The sequence below is a fragment of the Toxorhynchites rutilus genome, chromosome 3 (assembly GCF_029784135.1).
Source record: "Toxorhynchites rutilus septentrionalis strain SRP chromosome 3, ASM2978413v1, whole genome shotgun sequence".
Classification (NCBI taxonomy): domain Eukaryota; kingdom Metazoa; phylum Arthropoda; class Insecta; order Diptera; family Culicidae; genus Toxorhynchites; species Toxorhynchites rutilus.
Window position 1 is genome coordinate 268,198,468 of NC_073746.1, and position 26,453 is coordinate 268,224,920.

At 38.1% G+C, this 26,453-nt stretch overlaps 1 protein-coding gene across 6 annotated transcripts in view; it reads right to left on the reverse strand.

Annotated features, from left to right (window-relative positions):
• The window catches only part of LOC129775988 (nephrin), a 497,623-nt gene extending 472,131 nt beyond the window's left edge, over positions 1–25,492 (reverse strand). For all 6 annotated transcript variants that reach the window (XM_055781308.1, XM_055781311.1, XM_055781310.1 and 3 more), the window contains exon 1: positions 24,153–25,492. In XM_055781308.1, coding sequence (XP_055637283.1) covers positions 24,153–24,282 — 130 coding nt within the window. In that variant the 5' untranslated portion in view covers positions 24,283–25,492. The remainder of the gene's footprint in view (positions 1–24,152) is intronic.
• Positions 25,493–26,453: the final 961 nt, after the last annotated feature.

Genomic DNA, 26,453 nt, shown 5'->3' on the forward strand with positions numbered 1-26,453 from the left:
AAAATTCAGAATGTAGTTATCGCTTTGGATCGTTCACTGAACTCGGAAAATCTCACTGTGCACTCGAGCAACGTTGCACGACAATCGGGCCCCGACGGCATCTGCCCCTTCTTCTCTCGAAAGCTCTTCATTAAATATAGCTCACCAGCTACGGCAATTTGTAAGACTTTAGCCACCACCGCCGCCAACATCGAGTCGAATTCGAAGTAAACGAAGAGCGTACGTCAAATCCATAGTGACAGCATTTGCAACAACAGCAGCGACATGATCCTGCCAACCCCTGGATAAACACGGGAGACGGCATTTATGCTTGGATATACTCGTCCACAGATTAGCCAACAAAATCTCGTGGGCGGGAAAAACATTATCTAGTGAAGGAAAGTGCGTTCGAGCGAGCGAGCAACTACGCCATCGATGTGACGCCAACAAGACGCTAGTCTCCTAGGCGGGTACAACGTCTCATCCTTTTTTTTCGAAATTGTGGCCGTCACGACGAGGAATTCCTGCATATAATTTGGGTTTGTTTTACATTTTCTGCGGAAGGGCATTGGGTGGACGATGATACGAAACGGGATCAGTACACACCAAAATTCTCATCCCTAGCTTCTCAGCTTGTTAGCTCGCTTGTTTTTCATTTGACGGCATTCAATCGACATCATACATGGCAGCAAGGAATACATAGAATGGAGGCAAAATCATTTGAGTAAATTCCAGATTCGGACATTAATTTTCCATGCGAACGAAGCTGAAAGAGGAATGCATTTCGCTAACAGTTATTAGTGTGGAGTATAACGATTAGAAGTAACAAACTAGACGAACATAAATGATATGAAAAGTATGTTCCAGTTAGTATTTGACCGCTTCTTTCTAGTTACTGCAGCGCCTGTAGTTATCGTGACAAAGAACTAATGACAGCGTTTTTATCTTCGCTTATTTTACGTCGATATAGGTATTTCCGCCACGTTTAATGCCAATCACCGACATCAGAGAGGCGTCTCCACCAACTGTATCCTACCTATTCCACTCAACAGCTCATGAGTCAGGACAACAGCTTTACTTCCCTTCGGAAGAAAGACGAACCAAAGATTTTTCACCTCGGAAAATCCCAACGACCCCAGTTGGAATTGAACCTATGCGGCCGGGTTGTGAGGCTACTTTACTCTAACCACACAACCACTGGCGCCGTCGAAAGGATAACCGGAATATATGGTGGGGTGGTAAAATGAAAACCTAAGCACAGAACATGCAGGAAAAAATGAAAGATTTCGAATGCGTATAACTCGAACATTTCGCAATAGATCGGAAAATGTTTGCATCAATTGATAGAAAATATTTTTACGCATCTATCACAAAAATAAAAATAGTATTTTTCATGAAATAAACAATTGAACAAATGTGAAACATTAAGCGTTATCTAAACGCCCTACCTGCCACGTTCTAATCTATTTTCGGTTTTCCCCATGCACAATGGTCCAGGAGATGCATTTAAGGGGAAATTAGATTTAGCTCGACAGTTATTCTCTAGACAAAAACTGTCTTCGACAAAGTTGTTACGTGTGATAGAGCGCTCATTTTTATGTTGCCAAAAATAGGATGATCAACATTTTCGATGAAATAAAAAATCTAACTTTCTTATCTCTGTAGATAGAGGTAAACACAGTTCGACAATGTTGTAGTTCCAGTTATTTAAAACATCTTTGTAGAACAAAGTTTATTTCTATCTCTTGAAATACCCGATATAGTGCATTTTTCCTAATTTGCGTTGGGGTCACCGTTAAAAAAACTGGTTTTTTGCTCTAACTTTTATATTTAAAATTCTACATACAAACTGTCTTCGAAAGACTTTTAGAACATACTGATACAAATATTCTGGGATGCCTGGACCATTGTGCAATGCAGACTTGAAAATCAATGTGCCTGGGGGAATCCGCTCTGCAAAAACATGCAAGTTGGAGGAATTTTTGTTCCTATCGAAGTATGCTCACTAACACAGCCATCAAAGCCAAAGTGCCTTACATTACATGGCGTTTGTTCAAATCCTTTACATACACAGCAAATATATTGGATTCAACTGAATTCGAAAATTGTTTCATACAATGAATAATTTAATCAATACAAACAAATGATTACTAAGCCAACGGTAGTCCCACGTCAACCTTGCGGTTATATCATACATATACCCACCTATTTTTTTTTTTTGTTATATACTTCGTATTGCTCGATATGGGTCAAATATGCACCGTTTTGTTGGAAAATTTGTTGTCTTTCTGGAGGTAGCTTCATAATGCCTCTCTCACAGTATCCTTGGTCCTTATTGGAGTAAAACTCTAGCAATAGATTTTTTCAATCATCCCTTGATCCCAATTTCTAATCACTCAGAAAGTTTTACAATGCGAGAATAAGGTGGTAATAGCTTGGTGCCAGATCCAGACTATATTGCATGGATGCATTAAAACATTCTTGCGTTATCCTGATGGATCTCCTCTGTTGGCCAATCGCTAGCTTCAAACGGTCTCTTTATTGACTGTAGAGGTTTGAATTTAGTGTATTGTACTAACAATTTTTTTTGATAAAAATTTTAAAAAAATTTAAAAATTAAAAAGAAATTAATTTCAAAACAATAAATTGCACGTATTTTACTGTTTCAGTATCGGCACCATTAACATAATTCACAATTCCGGCGGCCTGGCTTGCATTTTTACCTTTATAAAAAAAAAATGTAAAATGTACCGAATTTGCCCATTGTTGACCTTTCTGTAACCTTTTCTGTAACACCCTGTAACTCACAACTGAATAGAACAAACAAAAAACAGGAAAAGATTCTTTTTGGTGAGAAATGTCACCTTTACAATGAGCCTAAACCTGAAGTTTTATGATCGATATTACGCGAGATATTGATCACTTAAGCCAACTATCGAGAAAACAATGGACTACTTTTTCCCCAACCTAATACACTCTGTCCAACTTCTATAGGAGCAGGATCTTACTGCTTTGTGTCATTTTAAACAAACAATGCTTCAATTTATATTCTAGTGTGTAGGTAGTGGTGACTACCATACACTGCATCATTTTCATATGTGTGTGTGCAAGCCCTCAGTAAACAAATGTTTTTGTATTTTTAAAATGTCTAGTTTCTATAAGACCAGCCACATTTTCCGTTGTTTTAGTTGTTTTGATCAATTAAATCTGGAAAATGCCGAAAGGTAAAGTGCTCACGGAGAGAAAAGAAAAACAAATCGATGCATTTCACCAAGAAAATGTTGGTATCAGAGAAATTGCTCGTCGGATTGGACGAGCGCTACTTGATGGGCTCAATTATTTGACGAATTCTCAAGGATATGGTAAGAAGGAAAGAGCTCCTCGTACATCGAAGCTCTCTGACCGGGGCAAGCGGGAAATAGTTAGAACAGCTTCAAATACCTCAAAATCGCTTATACAAATAAACCAATATTTGAATTTAAATGTTTCTCGGGTGACAATTCGTCAAGTTTTGGTAAAAAGTAGCGCTCAATTATTTGACGAATTCTCAAGGATACGGTAAGAAGGAAAGAGCTCCACGTACATCGAAGCTCTCTGACCGGGGTAAGCGGGAAATAGTTAGAACAGCTTCAAATACCTCAAAATCGCTTATACAAACGAACCAATATTTGAATTTAAATGTTTCTCGGGTGACAATTCGTCAAGTTTTGGTAAAAAAAAATCCTCACATAGATATGGCTTAAAATGTTAAAGCTCCTAATCTTACACCATCTCACATCGAAAGACGTCTGAGATTTGACAAAGCTCACATGATCCGATACATGGTGTGTTATGACAAAACATGTTTCCAAATGAATACATTTTGCTATATACCATAACGAACATTTCTCCAATGTATAGGTTATCTTCACTGACGAAAAAAGTTTAATTTGGATGATACTGATGGTTTCAATAGGTACTGGTGTGATTTACGGAAGAAGGACCAGTATTATTCAACCAGGAATTTCGGTGGAGGCCCGTGCAAGATTTAGGAGGAATTCTGTGCAACCGGAAAGCTCAAGATAGCTATCACATCATTCAAGGATTACATACATGTTCTGGAATTCTCTCTCCTGCCGTTTCCGCATGGATATCGTCGCAAAAAATTCACATTCTACCAAAACAATGCTACTAAGCACTGGATTAAGGACCAAAAACATATTTTTTTGGACTGGCTGATTTGCTCTCAAGATTTGAATCCTGTTGAAAATCTTAGGGGGATCCTTGTGTGCAGAATCTACACTGAGGGAAAACGGTACACCACGATTGAAGAGCTCATGGTCGCCATTTCGGAAACATGGAAAAATATCGAGAAATCCGTTCAGTAGAATTTGGTAAATAGTATTCCAACACGAATTTTCCAGGTTATTAGCCGAATTATTGACCAATTATTGACATGTAAATTTGCCGATCGTTTTGAAATTTTCATTGATAATACTTAAGAATTTCGAAATGATCTTATAGAAACTGGACAGCTGAAATTATCATATTTAAGCACAATAAATAAACAATCAACTCTTTTGAACGAAATTAACGTTAAATACACTTTATTCTAAGCATTCAACAATGTATGAATGTATCTTGTTGAAATTCTAACTGTTTGTGTTGCAACGAGATAAAATCAGGGTGGTTTTATAGAAGTTGGACAGAGTGTATAATGTCGATCGAAATATGCATTGAGTATATCTTAATCTGTAGATTGAGTACTGCAAAAAATTTTATTACATGCTGTGGAAAATCGGTCAACAGTAAATCACATAAAATCGTAATCAAGGACATATTACATCATATTACGAATTTGACATATCAAGATCCGCGATGGTGGTGGTATGATGATTTATGGAGGCAAATCAATCTCTACCAGATTGGCAAGCCCGATAGCAGCTTTAAATTGTTAGAATTTGAATGAAAAAAGTTGTTTGATTACTGGAAACAGGGAAAACTGAACCCTTCTTAAGCGTTTCTATATAAATTTCATGACATATCCACTAAAATTCAATCGCCAACCAGGAATGATATATCCGATTCTTCGTATTATATGTACGAGTTGTAACTACTCAAGAATTTTATTTTATTTTCCAATTAATTTTCTACTCAAGTCAATTCATGTTGACGGCGAATAATAATAATTGCTGAATAAATTTCACATCTAATGGTATTTAGTATAACATATATCGCAATAACGATTTAGCGTAATATGCATTTGAATTGTCTTAATTTTTCGTTACATTTTTTTTATAGTGGGGTCAATAAATAAATCAAAGACGTAGTCCTACGCCAAAAGGCGATTCGTGATGTGAAAAGCTTAGATATAACTTCATGAAGATTTTCCGCCATTCCTTATCTTTTTCTAAGCATGTAGAAAATCGTAGTGGATCGTATAAACGTATGACAATGATCGTAATAGATGCTTGCATAAGTCGCATATTCATCCAAATTAAATTGCAAGCAATTGTCAGGTATGTATATCACCTCCACTTTTGCATGTCATCCATGAACAAGTTTGTGACTTCGTGTGAACGAACCCTTAAAACCTTTTTTACGATCTGTCAATGTTAAAACGTTAGTCAAAATCAACATTTTCAGTTGCAACTTTGAGAGTGCTTACTCCAATTTTCGGCCGTAATAATCGTCCCAGCCTGCAGGCTGTGCATAGTTTTGTGACCAAATTTGAGTCTACATTTTCGCTGTTAGATGTTCCCGTGCCAACGAGTAGCCGCTCCGCACGAAGCAACGAAAATATCTTAGCCACAAGTGAACCCATCCGAAATGACCCAAATCAGTCAATTTCACGGTGTTCTGAAGAATTTGACATTTCCCAAACCTCATTGTGGCGTGTTTTGCGAAAAGATCTTGCACTACATCCTTACAAGACCAAATTGACTCAAAAACTAAAGCCACTTGACCATATGGAGCACCGAAACTTCCCCGATTGGACTCCGGCGAATCTTGAAAAAAGGATGATTTTCATCCCAAAATCATCTACAGTGATGACTAAATGGCATTGTCAATAATAAAATTATGCGTTATTGGTCAGATGCAAACCCACATATGCTTCAAGAAACACCATTGCATCCACAAAAAAATAATGTTTGGTGTGGTTCTCATGCCAGAAGAGTCATTGGGCCGTATTTCTTCGTCGATGAGAACGACCGTCATGTTACCGTTAATGGAAAGCGCTATCGCGACATGTGAAGGAAATTGAAACTCATTGAAGAGCTCTTGGTTCCGTACGTCTACAGACTACTTGATATTATGCGAAACAGTTTAAGTTTTCAGAAATGTGTAATATGTGTAAATTCTCACGTTTGACATGTTGTTGATATGTATCTGAATACACTCGACAAAAAAAGTTATAGGAACAGAATGCGTAGTCGGAAATTTTAAGTGATTTTTGACATGCTGTCCCCTCGTGAAAAATCAACGCATATCGATGGGATGTACATCATTTTGAAGCTACAACTTTCAGGTGTTGAAATATCTTACGTACATATTCTTATCTTGGTGTGTGTCGATTTTTCTCTGTTTTTTTCAAAGATTTTCTGGACTAACACAATTTTGTACTAACCAACTCAGCAGCAAATCCAATTAATCCAGCTTTCATTTGGATGCTAGAACGTTCCTGTAGGGACTTCCCATGCAGAGACATTTTAGTTTGAATGAAAAATTAGGGTAATTTTTCATTCAAACTGAAATCGTCTATAATGATGAATTATTCAATAAACAACCATCGCACCGCAAATCGAAAGGCAGTTTGAAAACACCAATAAATTTCGCACAAGGATAGTTTGTTACTTTGATGGAAAAAATCTATTTAAATTTTTTGCATCGATTTCAAAAAAGTGTCAAACACAAGATTTTTTAGTACTTTACAAAATCCACTGTGATCCTACAAATATCGCAGTAAGTTCTAATGTTTCATAGCCTAGTTGATTCCCTAAACATCTATGAAAGTTTTATATTGATACGTTCAGCCATTTTTTCTAGCCGATTTTTCAAAGTTTGGAATACATTACGCGACTCTCAAGATGAGCGATTCGTAGCTTTCGTCTGCTGTAACTGAATGTGAGCAGGGTCCCATCAAAATATCACATATATTTCAACCAACAATATTCCAACGAAACATGACAATTGAAATGTTTCGGAAAACTATGAAGGAAAACGAGAAAAATTCGGAAAATTGAATTCCCATATGTTCTACAATTACATTGTGACAAAATTGGTTAGTCCATTTGATGTTTGCGCCGACGAAATTGATCTTTGCTCGAAAGTGAAAATGGATTTTCAAGTGGAAAAACGCACTTCTATATCCTATAACTATATAAAGAACGGATAGCCAAATGTGTTGTGTAATGTGTAAAAAAAGTGTAAGCGCAAATCTCAAGGAATGAATCGTCCGATTTGAGATGCCTTCGTTTTATTATATGTTCAGTTTCAAACATGTAACGGAGAAACAGAAGAACCACAGGTTATTTCCAAGTGATGGAAAATCTTGAACGAGAATTCTGTCTGAAAATAATTTGATATTATTATGACGAGCTTTGGTATAAGTACTAAGAAACTTATAGAAAAAGGAAATAGCAAAGGTTCGATTAGAATATCAATCAATGAACAGCTCTGCGATTGGACCCATGAACATTCGCTTATTAAGAAAGCGTGAATGTTTGAAGGTATCGATAACAAAAAATCCATTTTGAGCGGTTACGAGTTAAACATTAATAATAACCCACCAAAAAACACATGAAAAAGTGGTGGTTGAAAAAACTCTTTCCCTGTAAATTCTACAATTATTTTCTTCAAAATATTTTTTTTCAACTTCCTACATTTAATCCTTGAACCATATTTTTACATATATTATGGTTTTAGAATTCTGAATATTTATAAAAAAAATAAAGAATGAAATAGTCCAATCCTTTTCCAAAGATTTCAGGTATCCAAAGTTGCTTAACCTTCCTATACTCGCGTATAGGTCTGACAGTTCGAGCACCAATGAGGTGGCTGAATCAAATGACTATTAAAACTGAATGAAGTTAAACAGGAAATATTTTCTGGAAATTTTTCACTCAATTATATCTTTTTCTTTGAATAATTACCAATACACAATTTTTTTTATCTGTATTATAATGACTTTCAACTCATTTGGCTGGTTCGTTACTTTTACTTCCATTTTTGGAAGAATGTCGGGAGTGAGAATTGAACTCGTGACATTTAGTGTGGGGGCATGGATGTTACCACTACGCCAGATCGCCTTTAGCAAAAATACACAATAGCAATATCAATATCACAAAGACGCGCACACTCCAGAGTATACAAATTAAGATTTTTCGCGCGAGTATACTGCCGTTCTACACCCAAAATTGATTTTTAGCTCATGTTTTGTCATCCCAATTTATGACATAACATAACAGAAAATGTCATGACTCACAAATACAAGTAAGCATTTGTATAATATAAATGGTACAGCAATATAAGATTTGTATTAATCTTATATTGCGAGCGAAACAAAAGACAAATAAGCTTTCCGCATGCTTTGCCACATACACGGCCCAGACCGATATAGATATTGTTCTCCTTCATGCGTTCCTTTTTCAGTCTTAGAAAACATTTCCCAACTTAATTTTATAATCAGGTGCAATATTATCGCGTATTTGCTGAACAACTTCTTAAGCATCATTAGCCATGTGGATAGCGTGGTCGTGTAAATTAGCTTTGTATTCCAGCCAGCCTAGGTTCGATCCCCATTGACGTCGTATGAACTCTTTTTTGGCACAATCCCAAATGAAATAAGAAAAGAAAACAGAAAGGGATGTCTGCACGCATACAAACAAGCCATTTTTAAGCTTTCAAAATAGCTCATTATTTGCGCATTTGACTCAATAGCACACTAAATGGCATCATTTCTGTCAAAGATGACATGTTTTCTGCCAACGCTAGTTTGGGTGTACGCATAGTTGTCCCATGTTACATTTTAACAATTTTCACTTTTCTTCATAAAACGATGTTTTTATGCCTAATCTTCCGGAAAAAAAACATAAAAAAAGTTATTGTTTGTTCCTAACTTTTAAAAAACAACATCAATCTGTATATTTTGATTCTAAGTGTACCTGGGGAAGACACATTGCGTATTTGAAACAGAAATGCCAGCAAAGAATCAATTTTCTCCAAACAATTACCGGAACATGGTGGGGTGCCCATCCAGGAGACCTCATCCAGTTGTACAAAACAACGATATTATCAGTGTTAGAATATGGCAGTTTTTGCTTCCGATCAGCTGCCAGGATTCATATTCTCAAGCTGGAGAGAATACAATATCGTTGCTTGCGTATAGCAATGGGGTGTTTGCATTCGACACATACGATGAGTCTCGAAGTTTTGGCAGGAGTACCCCCGCTTACTCTTCGGTTCACAGAATTATCCTACAGATTTCTCATCCGTTGCAAGATCATGAATCCATTGGTAATTGATAACTTCGAAAATCTACTCCAACTGACTCCTCAGTCAAGTTTTATGTCTTTATACCATGAGTACCTTACCCACGACGTGCACCTTTCACCAGGCATCTCCAACCAAGTTTGCTTCCCTTACTTCTGCAATTCCTCTGTCATTTTTGATCTGTCCATGCGACAAAAAATCCATGGAATCCCAGATCACCTACGCTCCGATTCTATTCCGCCGATATTTTCGGCAGAATATGGGAAAGTTGTATCTGATACAATGTTCTTTACTGACGGTTCATTCATAAACGGGTCCACTGGCTTCGGCATCTTCAATGAAAATTCCAGTGCCTCTTTCAAACTCAAAGATCCTTGTTCCGTGTATGTCGCTGAACTGGGTGCGATATATTACGCATTAGGGATCATTGAAACATTGCCCATCGACCACTATTTTATTTTTCAGACAGTCTCAGCTCAATAGAGGCAATCCGCTCAATGAAAGGTGATAAACGCTCATCTTATGTCCTAACAAGAATAAGACAACTATTGAGTGTTTTGGTCGAAAAATTATTCAAGATTACCTTAGCATGGGTTCCCTCTCATTGCTCGATTCCGGGGAATGAGAAAGCGGACTCGCTAACTAAGGTGGGCGCTTTAGAAGGCACACTTTTTGAAAGGCAAATTGCTTATAATGAATTTTTCCACATTCCTCGTCAGTATACGCTCGTAAGTTGGCAGCGCATGTGGAGTGGTGATGAGTTCGGTCGTTGGTTACACACGATTATCCCTAAGGTCTCGACGAGTGCATGGTTCAAGGGATTGAATGTAGGTCGTGATTTCATTCGCGTGATATCTCGGCTTATGTCCAATCACTACAACCTAAACGCGCATCTCTATCGCATTGGGCTCGCAGCAAACAATCTTTGTGATTGTGGCGATGGCTACCACGACATCGAGCATGTTGTCTGGTCGTGTATCCGGTTCCATGCTGCTCGCTCTCAGCTCTCTAGAGCACTGAGAGCAAAAGGCAGACAATCGGATATCCCCGTCCGGGATATCTTAGGTAGCCGGGATCCTGATCTTCTGCTTCATCTATACCTGTTCCTCAGAAACGCCGATGTCAACGTTTAGTGATGTTTCCTTCGTTGTGTCCCCGTTTCATATCACTCCTATCCGATCGATAAACTTTTACTTAGTCGCGGCAATACATACACACACTCTTTACAGATGCACGGGCCGAAGGTTGTGCAGTCCACTGATCATTCAACAAGAGCCAAAGGTTGTACCGCTCATGACAACTCTACACGAACTGATGATTGCGCCGGCTAGTGACCATTCTATCCTGGATTCCTCGAGTCGAGAAAGACGCACCACGCTAGATATGGGGTACAGACTAGGGGGGAGTTGCTGATTAATGGTCAGCTGCATCCCAATAGAAAGTATCCCGTGTCGGGCACACGTACAGAGCATCGAAGACTGCAACATACCAATTATGAGAACACTTATAATACTAACCTCGAGCCAACCGCGAGTAATCGGTTACATATTACTAACATAGTTGTAAGACAAAAATTGTCAAAATATTGGACTTCCGGCCCCGTCAGGCTAACGCCACATGTGCCTTAATAAAATATATATTTTGGGAAAAAAAACATCAATCTCAATTATCCCATGTTGAAATTTTTGACATAACAGTCCCACCATGTATTTTTGGTTGATCCATAATAAATTAATCAGTTCAAGTACAAGAATTTTATGCCCCGCTTTCAGTAGGGCTAATGCACCCATTTCTGGTTAGGAAGAACGAACTAGTTCCCAAACAAATAAAAAAGTCTAACAGACCACACCTTGGTGGCAAGTGCCTAATAACAATGAGATTTATATTCTGTAAAGGTTTTGCAGATCACTCTCTTCTTCATAAACGATGTTTTTATACAAATTCTTTCGGAAAAACACAAGAAAAACTAAACTGAAATGCTTAAAGCTTTTGGTAGACAAATATGCTAGAAAACTTTGATTGCATTTTTCTCAGTTGCTGATTTTGGAACATGGGACAACTATGCGTAGAACGGCAGTATAAGAGTGTTAAATGACCAATATCTTTAAACCCACAACGTTTCATTGCAATCTGAGATGGTGTTGCCAACTCCTAAGGTCGAAGACATAGTGAACGCGCTGCGATGCGGATTTCAATGCGGCGAAACTGTTTGTGGAGTGTTTTGCCGCGAGTGAACGCAAGTGATGATTGCCAGACGATTTTCATAAATATCCTCGCCATCGAACTCATCGAATGAAAATAAAAATTGGGTTGTTTACTTATTATTTTCGCTTTGTTTGATAAGTCATATAACTTCATTCTAATTTACATAATGCATACGATGAAAACGTTACGTTAAGGGCTTTCCATTTACCATGTTCACAGATAAATAAGATCTCACAATTCAACTGTTTACAAAATGAAGACATGTTATCATATCTGGCATCCTTCTGCTGGGTTGTTCACATGCAGAATGGAGTAGAATGAAATATCAAAAACGGAGGCGATCTGGCGTAGTGGTAACATCCATACCTCTCACGCAGAGATCACGAGTTCAATTCTCACTCCCGACATTCTTCCAAAAATGAAAGTAAAAGTGACGAACCAGCCGAAATGTGTTGAAAATCACTATAATAAAGAAAAAAAGAATATCAAAAACGCGCGATCTAAAGCGATCAGTATGTCATAGTACGCGATGACCTCCAATTAATCGCTTCGCATTGCACCGCCCCGCGTTTACTATGTACTCGGCCTAAGACGGGTTGGCATGAAATCCGTCACGTATAAAATACGCCAAAGGCATGGATTTCTGCCAACGGTTGGGATCAATATCATGCCAAAACGAATTAAGGAGTGGATTCGTTGGAATCCTAAAAACAAAAGAGAAATCAATGTCCAAGGATTTGAATACTTCACAATTGTCGATCAGAAATATCATCAAACACGTTTTGAAATTTGAAGCATACAAGAAACATTTGATAAATGGCTTAACGGGCAAACAGAAGCGACGACACACTGATTATGAAATATTTTTCCAATGAAAAAATGTTTCTGTTACTAGCTAATCACAACCAACCAAATGATGGTTTGAAGTGGAATTTCTCTGAATGTTAAGCTCCCACAGTTATTCATTGAATCGACTGTAAAAAATAGTGGAATTGGAAGCTTAATTACTTAGTAAAATCGGGAGTACAAAAGACTACACGTAGCAACTTCAAAAGGGAACAAACATTTCTGCAAGCATTCCTTCATATCATTGAAGAAACTGATGGAATTACATTTTAAAACACTGACCACTCTTCATCCAATCGCTGCTTTTGCCTATCTGCAAAAAATAATTTGAATAGTTTGCGCGAGAAATATGCTGATACACTGTTTCTCTTACTTCGCTGATGCAACATTCCGTTCGCACACAACTAAAAAATGAGGAACGTTCAAGTTTTTTCTATGTACGATTTAAAAAAATTCGCTAAATTTGAGTCGTCTAATTTATTACCGTTCTACTCTCTTTTTTCTTGTTATAAAAACTATTAGCTTTTTCACTTGTATACGTCAACCCCATGCTAAAGTCCTGATATAATCTGTAATCAACATCGTTTAATACTGCCTTTGCAAACATTGGGCTTGTCCTGCCACGAATCTGCCATGTCACCGCAAACCAGTAACGTCGGTTAGGATTCCATCTTTACAGCATCTCGGCAAATTGGAAAATTTACAAGCTAATATCCTTGTTGACCCACATCTGGTCCCTTTGATCGCAGAACATCGCACACATTAAAGCTGTATCCAATTTAAACGCAAACATTATTCTTTATCCTCCCTTGAAGAGGTGAAGCGGAGGGCGTGGTGTAATCTCACCGTCCACAGCCGTTGTTCGGTGGTTCCCAGGCAGCACCTCTATCATACCACCGGACATGACCACCGCGAAACCCACATCGGACTCCGTGTCTCATTAGCTAATTTGACCGCCGACCGTTCTTGAAGGGGAAGAGCCAACGCACACAAAGGCATACATAAAAATAAAATGAGCCATTCCGGCCACTCCGTACAGCTCGGATGCTAAACATCAGCACTTGATGGCAAGAGGTATAAATGTACAACGTGTAAAATTACCACTTGAAGAGCTGTTCTAGCAACTCGCTTAGACCGCAGGATTCCCCACTGCTGGCCTCCGCTAACCTTGAAACTTTCCTGCTAAATATATATAACAGAGAGGTCTGCTGCAATAGATCTTCCGTCGGATTATGATTGAGAATGCGGGGAATGAGAGTGAGCTGCAGATTATGTGGTTTATGGTCGGTGCGAGAGACAAAAATTGGACACTGCTACTGGATAGTTGCATCTTGAACAGAGTTACATCGTTAATTATTCATCAAACATCCCGACATTAGGTCCGCTGCAGCAATTTACATACATTTAATCAATTTTGTTGTTTATTTTTCATCATTTTTCGAAGAAACATCTCCCATACCAACATAGTCCGTATCTATTCCCGGGAAATGACATAGATCTTCATGAAACTGAGAATGAGACATGGCTCAAAACCTGGCTCGGAAACCTTTTGCATACTCAATTTTACGTTGTTTAACGCTGAGAGAATGCAATTAGAAACGGATGACAATAAGAACTCCGCCTGCGAATGACGAATCTCTACAATAGCATGTCCGAAAAATAACCTGAAACCATTGAGAACCAGAGCAGAGCGTTCGAAGTCCCTGAGGAGGGTGGTTGTGATAGCTGTTATCTATGGTTATTATGGAAAGAAAGAATGGATAAACTCCTAATCACATCACTCACCACGGTGGATCCTGATTCTTAGCTCCCCCCAACTAACATCTGTCCCTTCCTCGATAATCGCTAGGGAACCACGTTTTAGAGGCGACCCTTTTGGCCTTCTGGCGGCGAATATCATATGAACATTCTTTCCCCTGGTAACTGCTACTCCCACGCTACTCCCTAGAGAATTTTTTTAAAAATTGTTCAATAATTTCAACAACGAAAGAGTACTGCTGCATGATCCAACTTTTGAATGACACGGATAGAAAAAACCATGGCTGTCAGACTGACATATGCATTTCTCCGTTTGAATTCAACACACTTTCCAAGCTTACATAAATATAAAACAGTTTTAAGGCCGTTTCTGTAACTTCTAGTAAAAAAAATTTGTGTGCACTGAATTTTTTTTATGCAATTGATGCGTGCGCGCAGAAAAAATCGAGTGCAAAAAATCGCAAAAAAAAAATTTCGAGAAAATCTCGCAAAACAATTTCTCCGTCATCGGCGCGCGTTCGTTACAACCAGTGCGAAATCATGTAATTTTAAGATAAAAAAAACGCGTGAAAAATCACGCATAAAAGTCGCATAAAAAGAGAATCCAGTGTACGTAAATAATCGTATATGATGACAATAAATGTCAAAAGTGAGAATAGAGTACAGTAGTCGATTGCTAACTGGACGTTCTTTAACTATACTGCTCTTTAACTGGACGTGCGTTATCATGACAGTGGAACTCCATACAAATCAATCGTCGAGATGTGTTCTCTTTTTCATCGCTTGTTTACATCGACGAATAATGTTATTTTCCGTTATGTTTCGTCGGAGATCGTATGAATAACTGACAGATTCCTATACGAGGTGTTTAATGAATGGTGGAAAGGTGGAAATGTTTATGTTTATATATGAATTATCGCACAATTTTGAATAAAATTTGAATGAATAAAGGTTGTCAACAAAACTGGAATTAGGTTCATTTTTAAATTGTAAGAGATTTCCAGCGTTTTTTGCTGTTTATTGCGTGATTTGATTATTGCAGAGGTTATTTTGTTCGAAGGTTTAATATAATGATTATATTTTGAGATTTCTCTTCACAAACATACAAATATAGCTAATATAAATTGCATATATTGGGCGGAATATGATGCGCCCAACCAGCATATATATGCAAACGTGGAGGCGATATACATCAAATCGTATAACTTAGCGTTATCGAATCACAATCGTATATAATGTCTATCAAAGCATATCTAAAATCGTATAAAATGCGAAAAATCTGATCTGACAGCTTAAATCAAACAAACTTCGGTTTCATGAAATCGATCAAACCAACGCTGTGCGAATCGTTACAGTATCGGGTCCATAAACTACACGAATTTTTTCGGCCGCCTTCGTTGCAATTTTACCTCGCAGGTAGTAAAAACCTAAAATATGGCGAATTTCTTGCTTGGCGGACTCCATCTTTGACGCGCTATAACTTGATACTGAAAAGGACAATTAAAACAGTGTCAAAACGGCACTTGTAGCACAGATTGTCGTCTTTAAATAGCCGTATAGTATGACCCGATGCGATAAGTACAACAGAAGATATGTTTAAGTGTTGCCATATATTGACAATATACGACATTTTTTTCCCCCAACACAATATATGTACGAGCTTTAACTGCTTTATATTTCAGAAAGCCGTACGTGATAGGTGCTGCTTGATGATCCAAACAACAGGAATAAGTTGCTAATATAAATAGTATATTTGTCCAAACCAATTCACAAGTATTTACCATGTATGTATATTAGGTAGCAATGGATGCATTGAAAAAAAAATCATCATCGCATTTAAAGAATCGACCATCTACATTCTGTTTATTAGCCCAAAAACATTATCTATGCAAAATTTCACCGCAATCGGACATGATGTAGGGGAGCCTCAAAGTACTCAAAGTTTGGATTTTTTGACCACTCAGGCTATGTCCCAAAAGGTCGATTTTCGGCGAAAAAATTGTTTCCGAGGAAACACCAGATCTCGACGTTTCACGCATTTTGAAGTCATTAGGCATCGGAAACATTTTTTTCGATTTTCCCTTATTTAAAAAAAAAAAAGAAAAATCAAAGCGTTTTGAGGAAGCCCTAAATTATGTCCGATTGAGCTGAAATCGTAAATCTCTAGGAACATTGAACGAAGACTGAAAACATGTTAATTTTGAAAAATAATATCTCCAAAGAAAAACTGATTTTTGGAGTCTTGCAAAAAAACCTCAGCTCAAAAAAAATATGAAAATCGGTCCAGTAGAATATATAGAAGCACCTCAAAACTTATTAAAAAAAAGTATTTTTTGGAAATAATAAGAAAAAATGAATTTTCAAACCACCCTAAAATGGAAATGGCCACCTTAATGGAAAAATAAAAGAAAATACGGGTCTTATATTTTGCGATAAGGAACAAAACTTTCAGTTTTAACGAGGATCTGAGAACCACTATATTGGTTTGGCATAGAATGGTTGTATACAAATGAAAAGAAATTTATTTAAACTGGAATGCAAAACACACTAACAAAATATATAAACATTGGCTATTTCTATACTCGCACATCCTGATTATGGTTGTTCTAGTTAATCCTATTGAATTTTTAAGATAAGCTCCTTACGAAGCTTCCTTCATAGGAACGAACCGTATGTTCTATCGTTAAGGATTATCCTCTAGAGAGAGATTGTTGTTGTAGACCGATACTGAAAGAGGAAAGTCTTCTTTCTCAACTTGCGAAATTTTAAGCCGCTTGTTTATCGTATCCGGTAAACGTTAAAATCCGGTTTAAATACTAGAAAGACTTTTTAGTGGTGCTAAGGGCTTCTTGCGTAAATTATTAGGTGTTCAACTTAATTCGTTTTGGTTTTTTTTGCATGAAAAACGCATTTGTTTGAATTACGAATTACAAATTATTCAAATTATAGGCCATCGCTAGCCACTACTTTTCCCAGCTTTCTGGCAATTTACGGATTCCTCACGAAAAAAACCTTCATCTTTTGAAGCCAAATATAAATCCAACCAATTTTTTTTACCCTGATACTGGACTGTTGAAGCTAGAGATTGTAAATGGGCAAACCGAAACATCTTAAATAAAGTTTTGAACTTAAAAAGAATAGCTTTCACACATCTGAACTCTGCAGCGCATTCAAGATTGTTCATTTCAGAAAACGGTATTTTTCATTTATTTTTGCATTTCCAATTGTGAATGGTTATGGTTAGGGTTATCCTTAGGTGATCGTCAGGTCACATCTCACCATCAGTGTTGTCACATTTTCAGCTGTACTAGAAGGGTTAAAAATCTTTTGATCTGTACTTTTCCTTCCAAAAATCGGTACCCAAAACTGTATCATTGAAATATTGTTTGCATTAACAAAATATCACTCAAGCGTACAATTACTCATTCATTTTAAAAAAGAAGGCAGTGATTCGCAGAAAATACTAGCAAACCGTTGAACATTTTGAGGCATTCGATTATTAACGCACCTCTTCCTGTACATATATGTTTCCTGTAACAGCGATTTTTTTTTATCCCATTTATTTATTTAAGGCTCATTAGCAATCTAGCTGTAACAGAGCCGAATTTCAATCGTGTACATGTCACATGGTTATCATATCTATAATTAGCACATTACACAGTTGCCATTCGCCAGTATTCCTTCTATACCATTACATATGGTACATTCACACAGTAGCCATTTAGGCGTAAAAGTATTCTTTCTGTTCTTCCATTATCCAGTTGGACCACCGGACAGCGGAGACAGTTGATTGAGTTATTTATAGAACAGCAGCCCGATGTGTCTTGCAGAACAGAGCAGTTGTATGTATGAATCGATCTTATTTCGACCGTGGATCGATCTCCATCGCTGATGATTGTTGCGGGGACGTAGCTATTCTGTAACAACACAAAGATGGTCAATGAGGGCCCTGAGTTTTGAACTCACGATCGATCGCTTACTAAGCGAACGCGCAACCAATGTGGCTACGAAGACCCCCTTTACAGCGATTTTAAAAATATCAAAAAAATCAGTACCTCTGCAGACAAATATGTACATGCTCATCATATGTGGATGAATTCAGGTTTTTCCTTAGAGACTTAGCTTGCTCGTCTTGGAATGCAAAATTGATGCATTCATGGATGCCGTATAAGTGATTTTTGTTCGCCGTGTGTTCATATTTGCAAAAAAAAAAAAGTTCAGGTTTTGGCCAATATTCGAGTTTTTAAAAAGTCATTTCCCGGAAAATCAAAGATGGAGAAAAATAATGCTTGAACATTGGGATCTCTTTGGCACCAACAATCAAAAATACATCAAAGGCTTTCGTCAAAAAATATTTTTCCAAATCTTTGTAGTTAATGGATTTTATTTATTTCGTCCCAGTTAATTATTTATAGTTTGTCCCAGTTGGGGTATTAATTAATTGGTTGAGATTCCGATGTTTTACAACACGTGTTGATTGAAATTTTTCGGAAGAATTCGAGTGCCAAACTAGAAATGAATTATCTGGCATGTTCCTGTAGTCCTTCATTTCGTCAATGTTTGAAAACAATCCTATAAAAAGCGTAATTTTGTTGAGCAGCTTTGTGTGTTCAAATTAAATCGAAAACACACTTTATCTAAAGGGTGTGTCACATCAAATTGCATCACGGAAAAAACGCTGTAGAAATTTAATTTTTAGGAATTATATCTTCAGCTTCCGCTTATAATCAGATAAGAGTGTATAGATCACGTTGGCCATGCTTCATTGTCAATTTTTCGTAAATTTGGAAAAATGTCGTCGAACGAAAAAGAGCGTCGTGAATTAATCCTGTGCACTCATTTCGAGAATCCGGAGTTGTCACATCGGAACATCGGTAAGATGCTGGGAATCGTCCAATCCACGGTCAGCAGAGTACTAAAACGATACTTCGAGAACTTAACCTTCGACCGGAAGGTGAAGAACGGCAAAAATGGATGCTCCATCAGTGAAAAAGATCACAAGCGCGTAGTTAAGCAGTTTAGACGTGATCCGAGAAGTTCGGTCCGGGATGTCGCCAATAAGCTGAATTTGTCAAGTTCATTCGTCCAGCGGACCAAGCAGCGGGAGGGCCTGCGTACATACAAGGTTCAGAAGGCTCCTAACCGCGACGAAAGGCAAAACATGGTGGGGAAGACGCGAGCCCGGAAGCTGTACACCGAAATGCTGACGAAGCCGCATTGCCTGGTAATGGACGACGAAACCTACGTCAAAGCGCACTTTCGTCAACTGCCGGGCCTGTTGTTCTTCTCCGCAGAGGACAAATTCAGCGTTCGGGAGGAGATTCGCAAGCAGAAACTATCCAAGTTTGCCAAAAAGTACAAAAAGTACATGGTGTGGCAAGTGATCTGCTCTTGCGGAAAGCGGAGCGCCCTCTTCGTGATGACCGGTAAGGTAAACGGGCAGGTTTACCTTAAGGAGTGCCTACAGAAGCGCTTACTACCACTATTGAAGCAGCACGAGGGCCCGACCATCTTCTGGCCGGATCTCGCTTCGTGCCACTATTCAAAGGACGTGTTGGAGTGGTACGAAGCCAACGGGGTCACCTTTGTGCCAAAGGAAATGAACCCGCCCAACGCGCCGGAGCTTCGCCCAATAGAGAAATATTGGCGATTATGAAGCAGGTCCAGAAGAACCCAAAAGTTGTCAAATCGGAGGCGGACTTCAAGAGAAAATGGATTTCTGTTCAAAAAAAAACTACAACCTGACGTACAGAACCTTATGGACGGGGTAAAGAGGAAGGTGCGAGCATACGGACTTGGGCTCGAAGTATGAATAAAAAGAAAATGCCAAAAGTTGTTTAATAGTTTTTATTTTACTGCCTAAAATTTTCTAAAGGATCGTTCTACTGAGCGAATTTCTACAGCGTTTTTTCCGTGATGCATTTTGATGTGACACACCCTTTACACGGAAATTTCCTCGCATCGATTGATGTTATTCGTTTTTTTAGTAGTTGCGTTATTATTAAAGAGTTAATAATGTATTGTATTGTATTGAGTATTCTTCTTGACAATCAGATTGGATTTTTTCCAATAATTTTTGTTTTTTTTTTATTTTCGGGAGTTTTGCGGATACATTACTCCACAAAATATATTTTGACGAAAGCCATTGGTGTAATTTCGATCACTGGCGTTAAAGACACCTTAATATTTTTTTCAATTTCCATTTTGCGGGAAATGCCGAATAATCGAAAAATCTAAAATGGCCAAAACCTGCATTTTAGGATATAGGATAAACTAAACAATAACAATAATCTATTATAAACACTTGCTACAATATTCGCAGTATCATGGTAGTTGGTTTAATACTACAAAAACCATTGTTGATTTTTTTTTCAAAATTGATGGGGAAAATTGGAATCCTTGTACAGAATTTATTCAAAGTTCTGTACGATCATCATTTATAGAAAAATGAATAATCCAAGACGAAAACATATTTCTGCAGAAGAACTGAAACTGGAACATTATTACTGAAAAATTCTTAGAAGCAAATGTGAGTTCAATAATTAGGCTTAGTAAATTCGCCATTTATTTGGATAAAAAAAACACATATTTGTTAAATCTACTGAATTTTGGAAAAATAGAGGAATCGATTTTTTTATCAAATATATTTGTACATTACGCATACATCAATCCAAAAATATCCAAGTGAGATATTCTAAAACTAGGAACTTGTAACCTCAAAATCGGGACAGGGTTGCCACATATACAAAATATTTTGTGTTTTACAGATTTTTCGTCAAATTTAAGATACAGAATCTGTATACAGGGAAACTTCGATATAACGTACCCTCGATATAACGTCACTCGATATAACGTCACTCGATATAACGTCACTCGATATAACGTACACGTAGTACGTAGTGTAAAGATTTTTTTTTCAATTTTAATTTTCTGTCAGAACTATGAATTATCTGTATTTTTATACTAAAACATGTTTTGTACCTTTAACCAATCCCGAAATACAACTGGATTTGTGATTCAAGATTCTGAATGAATCAAGCTTTAAACAACGGTACGAAGGGAAACATCATGAGAAAGGCTGGCTTCGTTTTCTAGTTGAATTTATTCATTAACCTTACCCAAACAGCAACACGATAAAGTAATATAAGCTACGTTTTTGAGTTTTTATTATGTTTCGATATAACGTACAATTCGATACAACGTACACTTTTGAAAGTTAAAAAAATTTTGAAAGCAACGTTACGAGTTGATTTTCGTTGGAGGCAGTTGTTGAGCGTAATATTGAGTGATTTGAAGAGCTCAATCTATTCTTCTCGTTCCATGTTGAGTATGACCATAATCAATCCGCCAATCGTATATTGACTCATTTATACGATCATATGACTAAACTGATTATGTTGTTTTTAAACTTTGTTCTCTTGCTCATCAATAACGTGAATTGCACTTTACAATCAGAATCTTCTCAATTTGTCAAACGTTTAATGAGACAAGAATGTTATTGTTGATCATGTTGGGTAACTTATGTTTAAAGAGCTACGTGCAATGATTCGCTGATGCTGACCTTGATGTGAAAAATTTTGAAGACTTTCTGAAGAAACCGGAGAATGTTTACATTGGTATCGATGCAGAAGAAGGTGAATAAGCATTGGATACAGCTAGGAAGCTGACCTTCAAATCGATTTGTCGAGACTTCTATATTGAACTCGTGAAACAGATTTCAAAGCGATTTGATCTCAGCGATCCGATTATCAAAACTGCGGCATTGATAAACCCTCAAAATTTCGTCAAGCTATTAAACCTTAATGGTTTGATGCGCCAGTCTCCTTAATTCGTTGAAGAAGGTAATAGACAAGGCGTGGATAACGAATGCAGGTTACTCAAAACGAATCTTTTGGAACAAAAATAAAGTGACTCAGATATAAATTGATCCCAGCTGTTGGATGTCAAAAGGCGAGATGAAAAAATTGTGTATCCATTGCCAAGGTCGTTTGTAAGACACATTTTGATAACATTCATCAGCGTGTGAACATTTTACAGAATTAAATGTGGCAACCTTGCAGGGAGAGTAGAAGTGTGGATTGAAGTCAGGTTGAATGAGAGGTAAATTTGTATTCATTAGTCACATCAATGAGAATTGACGAATTTACGTTCGATTTACAACCAGATGGCGTTGCGAGTAAAATCATGATGTTTTGTTTTTTGGTATGAAACTCGTTTCATTTTTTTAGAATTTCCCGGTTTCAAGTATTTTTTCTAGGCCTAAAAGGTTAGATAATCATCAGTTTACATTGTTTCTTTCATAAAACATGAAGAATGGATTGCTATAAATGTTGTAATTTACTTTTTTTTACATGGTAAACAATGGGTGGCACATGTTGCACTTCATATACTGCAGATCCTTTTCATGACGGCCGAACGGAATACCCTGCATAATCAATTATATCAAACTACTTAATATTATATACACTGCATCGCCATTACCCACAGCATGAGCTTCTGAAAAATGTCAGGAAGTTAGTACAGGTAAACTTCGATATAACGTACATTTCACTTTCAAAATTGTACGTTGTATCGAATTGTACGTTTTATCGAAACATAATAAAGTACTCACAAACGTAGTCTATAATACATTATTGTGTTGCTGTTTTTGTAAAGTCAATGAATAATTTCAATCAGAAGACGAAGCCAGCCTTTCTCATGATGTTTCCCTTCGTACTGTTGATTAAAGCATGATTCATTTAGAATCCGGAATCACAAAACCAGCTGTATTTCGGGATTGATTGAAGGTACAAAACTTGTTTTAGCATCACAATACAGATAATTCATTGTTCTATCAGAAAAAAAATATTGGAATTTTTTTTTCCTCTACACTTTGGAAATGTGTACGTTATATCGAGGTAAAATGTACGTTATATCGAGGGTACGTTATATCGAAGTTTCCCTGTATTCATAACCTATATGGATTATCAAACTTAAACATTTCGAAAATCATCTATGACTTTGGCATCAAATGGCGTGTTGAAACCATTGTAAATATACAAAAATCTAAATTTCTTACCATTTACTGAGGACATTTGAAGGTTAAACGAATTTGAATAAAAATTAATAGAAATAAACACAACCAAATCTCGTTTTCAAGCGCGTAGAAATACAAACAACATCACTTTTTTAATACTGAGCTCTAATGTAGATGTCGCATGAGTTGATGAAGCATTGTGTAAAACCGTCAATTGACTAGAATCATCCTCGCTATCAACGCTCGTCAATTCATGTTCTAGTCAATTCAAATCACATTGACTTCGAATGCCAAAGTAGTCCTAGTCGAAGCGAAGCTACTGAGAGGAGAGTCGATTTTCATTTTTCATCTTCGAAGATTTCGGGCCCTGCGAACAACCATCGATTATTGCGCTATTTTGGTTCAATGTCTAACATATTTTAAAACACTCATTGCACACATCGAGCCCAAACAAATAAGATTATTCAACAAAACCGCTCATTTTTGTCGAACAACTTTCCCTTGGTTTCCATCTTGGGTGATCCTCAATGAACGAATGCATTCATTTCTAGAAACCTTAGAATTCACTCCGATCTGAAACACCGTCAACACATGTTGGTAGCTTCCATGTTCTTCGGCAGAAACAGCAAAAACACAAACCGGCCCATAATTTGTCAATGAAATCCTTCCTCCGAAAATCCCCCAAGGGACCTGGTTGCGATTGGATCCGGTCGCCCGGAACAAGCATATAAATTACGCCCCATCGGGCTGACATGACATAAGTCGGCAATGGATGTGATATTTGAACTTGGCTCCCTCCCCCTTTTCTCTGCCATCCTAGAACCAAACTTAAAATTGTATGGAAGCAATATGTATGGGGAAACTTGCTAATGCTTACTGTTTTCATATTCACTATCCTTCACGATGATTGAGGCGTCTGCTGGCGGAAGTAATCCTGGAAACACCGATAGAAACAACACATCCAGCAGGACTCGCTTGACGAAGGCAGCTCCTCTGTGGCACTTCATGCTGGCTGCTTTTTTTATTCTTCAAATCAAAACACTTCGAAATCACGAACACGTCGACCACATAAACACAATCACGAACACCTTACTCTGCCGGAAAACACTTTGCCGCATCCGTATAAATCGTCGGTGACCACTGGACCGCGGGAAAGTTTTGAGGTTTCGGCAAGATTTATCTTACGACTTATATCTTCTTTTCGTATACTTATTCGACTTTTCCTATTTTAATTACACACTCCCGCTGGAAAACTAAGGATTTCACGAAAGGCGAACCGAGGGGAGAAAACTTTTGTACTTTTCTTATCGCTCGATTTCTGCAACCATTGATTCTACGAATCCCTTCCGGGGAAAGAAAATTAATTAATTTATCACTTCACACCAGCAGGGATCACATTTGCCCCGTTCTACTTAGACGCTGCGTTCGCTTATTTTGTGTATCTTTCTAGCAGGAAACGGACCAGTGGGAGGACGGTGTTTTCTTCTCGTTTTTCATCGACACAGTAAAAGTACTACGGGATAAACACGGCCAAAGTCGGGCAGTGTCCTGGGGACTAGCGGATGCGGTTCGTCGATGGCACACAGATGGAGCACAAAAGCACATTCCAGGGAGGGACGCAATCTTGAACACTTTCACCATAAATTTACCACCAGAAGCGAGAAAACTGAAGGCGGACTGAAATTGATTTCCCGGACGGCGCTTAGCACTTATCGCGGTTTTCGCCCCCTGAGGCGGAAGAACATCTGATCGTCCTTCCTTGCCGTGGTATTATCCCGGTTTCCACCTTCGCACGACTGTCGCAAGATCCGTCGACAGTTTTCAGCAGATATGGATTTTATCTTTTAATCCTTCGCTTCCCACCCAGCATCAATCCGAACCAGTGCGTCTTAGGTGATGTAAAACACTTTCATTGTAATTTTTCCCTTTTTTTTACAACCGTGCAAAATGTAATCCTTGTTTTTTTCCACTAATCCTAATTTCTGCTGCTGTCCACCAGCACGAAAGATAAAAGGATACGGATAGCACCCATCAACTTCACCCCAAACGCCGTCATCCCTACCGCTGGCAATCTGTTCGAAGCATCGCAACTACGTCCGAAGGAATACAGCCAGTCTGGTTGGTCATTCAGTTAATCCAACAAATCCGCCAGCGAGTTTGACATACCGGCTCCGGAACGTGACCGCACGGTTTAAAAGTAAAACTCTCACTAATTTGTGCAGATTTCTGCCGAAAGATATGATGTAATGGATCCAAAAATGCGTTCCCTTATTTCGGGATGGCACACTCCAGTGTTTCTGCTCTGATCTCCCGCTCTCGGCTCCGATGGTTCGTTCTCCCGTCCGAAGCTTACACTTCCACGCCAACAGCATCCGAAACGCAATCTCTCATGCCACCAAAAGGAAGGGAGGGGGGGGGGGGGGTGTAAGTTGAGTTCGCCGGAGAGACCGACAGGAGCCGAGGAAAAGTCATGCTTGAGTCCAGCATCTACTCGATACGGTAAATAAACGAGGAAAATAAACAAAGCATTATCCTGATGAACCTTCGAGTATACTCTCGCTCTCAAGCGCGGGAGAATGTGAGCAATTGGAGTCACCGGGTAGAGAGCGATAAGATGAATCTCAACGAATACGGGAGGAAAACAGAGAGATCTTTAGCGAGAGCGAAAAGGGTTTGATAAGAGCATCATCCTCCGTTCGCCAGCATCCCTCGCCTGAGCGGTACAGCGCGTACCCCAACTGGTAACAACGGCTGGAAACGGTTCAACCGGATTTCCCCTTCGTGGAAAACCCGAAGTGTTCGGAAGAACTCAATCCGTTTACATCCCGATAAGCTTCTCCTGCAACAAGGGAATCTTGTAGCATAAGTGACAATACGAGGCAATTGTATCACAGTATAATGTGTTTCCACCGATGTGACACTAGCATCGGAAAGGAGAAGTAAACACCATTCCGCGTGTTGCTGAAATTGTATTACTTTCATGTCGAGATCGAATGACTCGTTTAATTCATTCAGGCTGAAGAAAGGTCTGATAAAACACGAAAGTGTTATGGGCACCTTACACAATTAAAATTATTGACAATAAGTGTTTTCAATATCGTGACAGCCAGGCTTTCGACACACGATCTAACCTCAATCAATAGTTTGCCACCTTACACAGTGTATATCGTCATCAACC